Here is a 9,174-nt window from a genome sequence, read left to right on the forward strand (position 1 = left end):
CAGCTGGACTCCCCTGCTTTTTAGGTAATTTTTGCTATTGTATTCATGAATAAAATAGCGCGAATACATCGAATACACTCGTGTAACAACTGAATAGTAGCTATTGAAAATAATTATATATATAGTAGGTATAGAAAGTTAATAGCCAGTAAACAATAATAGTTTCTAAAATTGCTCATTATTCTATTCTATTCTAGTGTGCAATGAAGTAATTAACTACAAATAGTCTAATGAGCCTGCATGATTTTAACGAAGTGAAATTTCTGTATTTCTTTCATTGAATTAGGTAAAAAGATAAAGACTCGTCGCGTACAAGATATGTATAAATATTCAAAATGAAATGTCAATCATATTCATGGCTAAGTTCTCCAACATCAGATATTCCACTTGATCTCCTAAGCAATTCATCTTACTGGTTCCATTCCCTGCATTTTCAAACTCACAACATTAGAATAATGCTATACTAAAACTACCAGGTTAACGTCTAACTCTCCTCCTTCCATTGCCATTGGATTAATCAAACTTAATAGGTCGTTTGGAAAAAAGCTTGTCCTCATTTTAAGCTAAATTTTGTTTAAAGGACTTAGCTTATATAATTGTCAGTGTAAAAAAATTATACTATTAGCGTGATTTAATCTACTAATATATTGTAACATATTATTTATTGTACTTCTCCGGTGACTAATTCAACTTATTATACACATTTACAAGTAATTATCTTTGGGTGACATAATAATATATATAAAAATCGTTTTAAACTGAAACAAGAAGAGACGCATACCGTAAAAAGAATTTGGAATGGTTTGGTTGAAAGTTGGATATTTGGCAAACTTCTTGAGAGGGCAAGAGGAAAGTGGAAGAATTGGTATATTTTGGCAATTGCAAATCTCAATCATGTTGCCATCTGGGTCGTGGAAGAAGAGTTGATCCACAGTGACTCCACCTTCTTTCACCGTTGCTGTTACATACTCAATCTTCAACTCGTCTAATCTCTCAATTATGAGGTCCATATCCGAGCATTGGAATGAAATGTGATTGTCTTTTGGATTTATCTTTCCCTTCTTTGGCTGTGCATCTTCTTTTCCTAGCAAATGTATTCCAATTCCGTGGTTGAACAACCTGCAAAAATCAACACAAAATATCAGAGATTTATTTTCATTGTCTCAACCTGAATCGATGTTTATAAATTAGATTTTAACTTATATGTACGGATAATGCTAAATAATTTTACACATGCACTTGTGATATCATTTCCAAATACTGGCACAAATGCATGTAAAATATATATATGTGTGTGTGTGTTGGAGAATATTATATTGGTCATACCAAGCTCCTTCGAAGTCGAAGGAAGAAGGCCTCTGGATTAGAACAAAACCAAGAACTTGCTCAAAGAATTGGACACTTGTAGGAACAGATTTGCAGACATAGGAAACATGGTTCAGTGCTAACAAAGGCATCCTTGTAATTTCTTCATGATCAGATATTGAGGATGATGTCGTTGACGATCGCCAGTTGAAGTTTGTCTCCTCACCTAATTCTGCTTTCACAATCACTTTTCCCATTCTTTCTCCTAAGGAATTCAATTCCTCCCTTTATAATGAGTAAATTAATGATAATATATCTTGGAATAAATAAATAAATAGATGGAAGAATGAATACACCTTAAATTTTTGTGAGGAACTTTACATACAAGTGCGCACATATATATATATATATATATATACAAGCAAATGAGAAGGGAGCATGGTTTTTGTAGGTACTCACTCTTTCCCTTGTACGGAGGATTGGGTTGGGTTAGGTGTGGACGAGGGGTAAACCAATCCCCTCTTTAACTTCTTTTGAAATTAATTATTCATATGTCAAGGGTTTACCCGATATATAATCACGTCTTCGGCAGTGTTCAGGATCAAATTCTGTATATAATTAAGTAGTGCTAAAAATAATTATGTCTATTTCAAAATTTATATGGTCTAAATTATGAATCCATCATCGAGTTGGATCAATAGCTACACCGCATATGTGTTCTTTATTTTAACTCTTTCACGTAATCATGATTAATTAACTCGATTTTACTTTTATTTAAAATTAAAATTATTTAATTTGGTACGAAAGGTTCTATTTGTATATCATGCCCCTTTACAATTTTAAAATTCAAGAAAATGACATTTTTAGATCTCTTATGTATAAAAAAAATATATCTTTTACGTATAAAAGTATATTTTCTATGTTTAAAAAAAAATAAGGGTAAGGTTATAAAACTAAAAACAAGATTGCAAAGAGCCGAAAAATCAATTGACCTACACGTTTTCTTTTTCTTTTTATCCAAATTCTCCTAAGACTTTGTCAAAGCACATGACTCAATAGTCAAGACTCACCTGCTTAAATCTGTTCTATTCATTTCAGAGTGACGTGCCACTCCTAATCTTACTCGGTTTCACTTATTGCTCTTTATTTATTTTCTTTTTCCCCAGATGTTTTAACAAATCTTTGTTTGTTTGTTTTATTTATTTATTGTTCAGAACTTCACTTTTATTAAAGGGACCTGGACCGATCTAGCCTTAAGCTTATGTGTTTTCCTAAACTTAGTAATTTTTGTCCAAACTTTATATTTGTATTAAAAATTTATTAAATATATATAAATATTTGACTATAAACTTATTTATTATTGTATATATAACTCGAAGTTGTTGTAACCTCATAAACTTTAAAATTGTGACTATATACATTATGTCACACGCGGTAGGCCTCTTGGAAAGCTACCAAGTGCTATTTTGCTGCACAACTAAAAAACATTTAGAACATAAATGTGTCTAGTCTTCAATAGTTTAAACTTGTCACAATTTAAAATGACATAAGGAAACGGAAATCTTGGTTGAAAGTTTCACTATTATTAAATATTTATCGAACAATTTCGTTTATATGTTTGGCAAAGAGTCCATCCCACACGCATGAGTGTAGCATGAGAGGACTTGTAAAAATAATTAAAACTAATAAATAATTATGTGTGTGGGCTATATGTAAAAACATTTAAGGTTTATCCAAAAGTGGCAAGAATTTAAATAAATCTATTAATTTTAGTAATATTTGGTCAATTTCCTCTCTCACGAAAACAGCCGTTATGCTAAATTATATTTTAAATTTGAATAAAAATAAATCACATTACTATATACCTTTATATCATAAAAAACTCGCTCGATCAGCTGTTTGCACCAATCACAATGTATGAGGAATAGTAGTTGACTAGTTGTCACCATTTTAATTCTATCAAAACTTAGCTAGTGTGTGATATAAAATTATTATTATTATTGTAACGACCCGGCCAGTTGTTTTAAAAGCTGTAGCCTTATTCCCCTAATTAATGCTCATTCTGTACTTTATAACTGTTATGTGACTTGTCAGGGTAATTGGTTCGGGTACGGTGAGGTTTTGGAATGAATGGGAACACTTAGTTCCAAAATTTAAAACTTAAGTTGAAAATATTGGCTGGATGTCGACCTATGTGTAAACGACACCGGAATAGAATTTTGATGATTCCAACAGCTCCGTATGGTGATTTTGGACTTAGAAGCATGTTCGAAATTTTATTGGGAAGTCCGTAGTTAAATCAGGCTTGAAATGGCTAAAATAGGAATTTAAGTTTGGAAGTTTGACCGGGGAATTGACTTTTTGATATCGGGGTCGGAATCCAGTTCTGAAAATTTTCATAGCTCAATTATGTCATTTATGACTTGTGTGCAAAATTTGAGGTTAATCGGACTTGATTTGATAGGTTTCGACATCGAATGTAGAAGTTAGAATTTCTAAGTTTCATTAAGCTTGAATTGGGGTATGATTCATGGTTTTAGCGTTGTTTTATGAGATTTATGGTTTCAAATAAGTTTGTATGATGTTTTAGGACTTGTTGGTGTATTTGGTTGAGGTCCCGAGAGCCTCGGGTGAGTTTCGGATGGTTAACGGATCAAAAGTTGGACTTAAACAACTGCTGTAATTTTTTTTCTTTTCTGCTAGAAATTCGGAGGCAGAAATCGAAGCCATGATCGAGCCCAGGATCGAGGGCCAGATCGAGGCCCAGGATCAAGGGCCAGATCGAGGCCCATGATCGAAATGATCGATGCCATGATCGAGGGTCAGGATCGACGCCATGATCAAGGGCCCGGATCGAGGCAGGATCGAGAGCGGCTTGGGCAGAATTGGAAGTTATAAAGCAGGGGACTTCATCCCATTTTTTATTTTTGACAAATTAGAGCTTGGAGAGATGCAATTTTTGGGAGATTTTCAGAGAAAACATCGGGGTAAGTGTTCTTAACTCAATTATGGTTAGATTACCCGAATCGATTATTTGTTTTCACCATTTAATCAGTGTTTTGAGATTGAAATTTAGAAAATTTTTAGAAATCTCATAAAAATAAATTTTTGAGATTTCGGTGTCGAAGCGGAGTTGGATTTGAGTGAAACTGGTATGGTTAGACTCGTAATTGAATGGGTTGTCGGATTCAGAGACATGGGCCCCACAGGCAGTTTTTTGAGTTAATTTCGGATTTTTATTGAAAAATATAGTATTTTCTTATGAAATTGATTCCTATAATTTTGTTGACTGTGTCGAATTATTTTGGCTAGATTCGAGCCATTCAGAGTTGGATAATCGAGGAAAAAGCTTACTAGTGGATTAAATTGGAGCAAGTCGAGGTAAGTGACTTGTCTAACCTTGTGTGGGAGAAATTTTTTCAAGGATTGGTATTGATGTGAAAATTATAATATGTTGAAAGTCGTGTACACGAGGTGACGAGTGTGTACACGGGCTAAATGTGAAAGATTATATTTTTAAGTTGTGTAGATCACTATTGCATATTAATTAAATTATTTTTTCTTGTTATATTCTTTATCATTGATCTGATTTATATACTTTAAATTTGTTTGACCTTCTCCTGTTAATTGTTTTCATCAGTTTAGCTGAAACTTGATTTCTTTTATTCGGTGCATTATTTGAAGGTGAAATTTCTTTAATTTAAATATTATTAAAAATGAAGTATTTTTACATTTAAAAATTTGATATTTAAACAAGGTGGTAAATTTGTTGAATATTATTTTTGCTGAGTTATTTATTCTTGAATATTTTGTGAGACTTTGTACTCATTGTGATTGAGTCGTGAGCTTTCTGTGGTGAAAAATATTATTGATGTTGTTTATTTTGGCAAATTGAATTATTTGGGCACTTGAGGTGTAAATTATGATATATTGTGATATTGATACGCATGCTGTAGTATAAGGCCTGGGTGTTGAATCGCATACGATGAGATAAGGGTGGCTTGATACGTGTGGCTAGTAGGAGAACTACTAGAAGTCATGCAATGTGATAAGAGTGGCTAAAACGCGGGATGTTATTTCAGAAAAAATATTTTCCTTAAAAATTAAATGTGAAGGCTCCCGCGGTGATATAAGGAAATGAGATATTGTGAATTTATTTATGATTTGGGACTACGAGGCGGTACCTCGGGAGTGCCCTTGTTGATATTTATTTATGGTCGCAGTTGCTTTTGATTATCGTTGTGATTTTCTTAAAGATCAAAAATTTTGTATTGTTTTCGCGAGGTATTATTTGCCATTATTTTGTATAGTTAAATGGTGACATCCTACTTACTTGATTCATTTCTATTGTCATTTTATTTTTATTATATTGTTAAATATTTCACCTTGCCTTTATTATTTCCAGTAGGGTCTGACCTGACCTCGTCACTACTCTACCGAGGTTAGGCTTGGCACTTACTGGGTACTGCTGTGGTGTACTCATACTATGCTTCTGCATATCTTTTTGTGCAGATCCAGGTACATCCTAGAAGTCTAGACATCAGTAAGCTACCCGTGTACGGAGACTTCGAGGTATATCTGCCAGCGTCCGCAGACTCCGGAGTCCCCTTCTATTCTTGTTATGTTGCTTCCTTATTTTCTTTAGATCCTGATATATAGAGACATTGGGGATAAATTCTTAGAAGCTTGTGACTTATTTCTACCAAGTTTTGAGAGTTGTAATTATGTGAATTTGCATATTTATTTATTGCAGATTTCTATTGTTATTCCGCATTGATAGGCTTACCTAATCTTAGAGACTAGGTGCCATCACGATATCTTACGGAGGGAATTTGGGGTCGTGACAAGCTGGTATCAGAGCTCTAGGTTCATAGGTGTTATGAGTCACAAGTAGGTTTAGTAGAGTCTTGCGAATCGGTACAGAGACGTCTGTACTTATCTTCGAGAGGCTATAGAACTGTTAGGAAATATTCACTTCTTTAATTCCTTATCGTACGCATTTGTTGACTTCAAAATTTTAAACCATTGTCATTTTATTCTCTCACAGATGGTGAGGACACGCACAATTGGATCCAATGATCAGACACCTGGAGCTGCAAGAGATCGGGGCCGGGGCAGAGGCCGAGCCATAGGCCGAGGAAGACCACGTGATGCAGCCAGAGCACCTGCACGAGCTGCTGCAGCAGAGCCACTAGTAGCTCCAGTTGGAGAGCAGGCACCCGAGATTCGGGAGCCAAATATTCCGAAGACTGCTTTTAGGACTCGGTATGGTCATTATGAGTTCCTTGTAATGTCATTTGGGCTAACCAATTCCCCAGCAGCATTTATGCACTTAATGAAGAGTGTATTTAAGCCCTATCTTGATTCTTTCATCATTGTGTTTATTGACGACATTCTGGTGTATTCCTGGAGTCGGGAAGATCATGAACAACACCTGAGGACTATGCTTCAGACTTTGAGAGAAAAGAAGTTATATGCAAAATTTTCAAAGTGTGAATTCTAGCTTGATTCAGTGGGATTTTTGGGTCATATAGTTTCGTGCGAGGGGATCAAGGTAGATCCGAAGAATATTGAAGCAGTGCAGAGTTGGTCCAGACTGTCCTCATCTATGGAGATCCGGAGTTTCCTTGGTTTAGCAGGGTATTATCGCCGATTTGTAGAGGGTTTCTCTTCTATTGCTGCGCCTATGACCAAATTGACCCAGAAGGGTGCTCCGTTCATGTGGACCGAGGAATGTAAGGAAAGCTTCCAAAATCTCAAGACAACTTTGACTATAGCCCTAGTATTGGTATTACCTACAGGTTCAGGGTCTTATACTATGTATTGTGATGCATCGCGTATTGGTCTCGGCGCAGTGTTGATGCAAGACTGTAGGGTGATTGCCTACACGTCCAGGCAGTTAAAGGTACATGAAAAGAATTATTTGGTCCATGACCTTGAGTTAGCAGCTATTGTTCATACCTTGAAGATTTGGCGGCATTATTTGTACAGTGTCCATTGTGAGGTCTACACCGTTCATCAGAGTCTACAACATTTGTTTAAACAGAAGGATCTAAATTTGCGGCAGTGGAGATGGTTGGAGTTGCTTAAGGATTATGATATCATTGTCACGCCCCAAAACCGAGGAGCGCGACCGGCGCTCAACCGAGTGAACCCGATCGAGCAAGCCTCTTAGATTTCATTCTACCCAAACTCATCTATAAATGGAGATAATACCTATTTTGATTAATTAGACAAAATGGTGTTCACGTCTACAATACCAATTTATTTTTAATAGCTTCATCATTTTTTAAAGTCTCAATGGATAAGTAATACAACCACAACATAACATATTTTGTCTTTCCCAGCACCAATACACAACCCACACTATGTCTACGGAGCCTCTATAGATAAAGAAGAGTACAATGATAATGCCGGCAACAAGGCCCCGGCTATACCTCAAACAGAATACACAAAGTACAAAAGATTCATGACCCCAGAATGAAGTGGGGCTCACCAAGTCAACTGGGAAGAAGGTGCACTGCTATCACTGACCAATATCTCCCTTTGTGGAACCACCCGCATCCATTGAAAGATGCAGTGCCCCCGGTAAAAGGGACGTTAGTACTGTCGAATAGCACTAGTATGTATAACTAAACACTCTCTCAATAGAATGACAAATAATACAAACAAGATTATCATAACCTCAATTTAGGATCAAGACACTGTTCAAATTAATTTCCATATCTCACATTGGGAGATTTTTAGTATCGATATACCATTATTCACAAAACCAGTACCACCATACTCTTAGCACGGAGTCCGATCACGACCCGATCGGCTAGGATATCTCAGTAGAGACATCAACCATAATTTCTCTTAATATCAATACCACCGTCTTTAACACAGAGTTCGATCACGACCCGATCGGCTAGGCTATCCTTTAGGGACATCTACCACAATCATAATATCAATTACAATTTCCAGCACAATCACCACCATGTGTGCGGTACGGTGTCCGATCACGACCCGACCGGCTAGGCTGTCTTATTTGAGACATCAACCTTTTTATATCAATCATCGCATTTCATATTACTTTCACATATTTTTATTTCATTGGCACTAATGGCCATAATTATAAGATCATTCTTGGCATGTTGGCCATATTCAGTATTTCATACTCACCTTATCAATTTCAAATATCATTATCATCATCAACAACAAATACAATTCAAATCAAGGTGTGTAGTACACATGTGAGCAATTTAGAGTCTAAGGCACACAAAGATATTTTACAAAATTTGGCATAATAGCTTTCATTTGAACTTGACTTAAAGTCGAAACATTATTAATGCACAGCCCATATTTTAACACATCCTCAATTGGTAACATAACATAAATAAAGCATTTGGGATGCTTGTTGAACATATATCTTTCAACCCAATCTTACTCAGAATAGCCAGTTTCGTAATGAATCACTCGGGACTTACATCATTTACATGAATATCGTGGGATTCAATTCTAAGAGAAGAGTTTAGCCAACAAATCTCAATTGAGCTTCCTTAAACTCTAGCCGCGGCTCAGACTTTTTGGGTTGAACAATGCACCGAAAAGTAAAGGAAAATATTTGGCGAAAAAGTGCATTTCTACGGTCTATTATGCGACCGCAGAATTACTCTGCGGACCGCATAATGGCCGCAGAGTAAGGTAGTTAATTGAGTCAGTTGGAAGTAATTATGCGGTCGACTATGAGACCGCATAACTGTTATGCGGTGCACTATGTGACCGCAGAACAGTTATGCGGACCGCATAGTGACCGCAGACTCAGGCAGATGTTTGGTCATTTTGGACACCAATAATGCGACCGATATGCGGTCCGCATAACCTTTA

At 36.0% G+C, this 9,174-nt stretch overlaps 1 protein-coding gene across 1 annotated transcript; it reads right to left on the reverse strand.

Annotated features, from left to right (window-relative positions):
- Positions 1–244: 244 nt before the first annotated feature.
- Positions 245–1,682, reverse strand: LOC104112312 (glyoxylase I 4-like). Its single transcript, XM_070194196.1, has 3 exons — positions 1,327–1,682; positions 782–1,119; positions 245–425 (listed from the first exon to the last, which is right to left on the reverse strand). The coding sequence occupies exons 1-3, from the start codon at positions 1,560–1,562 to the stop codon at positions 331–333; spliced, it is 669 nt and encodes a 222-aa protein (XP_070050297.1). The 5' UTR covers positions 1,563–1,682; the 3' UTR covers positions 245–330.
- Positions 1,683–9,174: the final 7,492 nt, after the last annotated feature.

This window comes from Nicotiana tomentosiformis, chromosome 1 (genome assembly GCF_000390325.3).
Source record: "Nicotiana tomentosiformis chromosome 1, ASM39032v3, whole genome shotgun sequence".
Taxonomy (NCBI): Eukaryota; Viridiplantae; Streptophyta; class Magnoliopsida; order Solanales; family Solanaceae; genus Nicotiana; species Nicotiana tomentosiformis.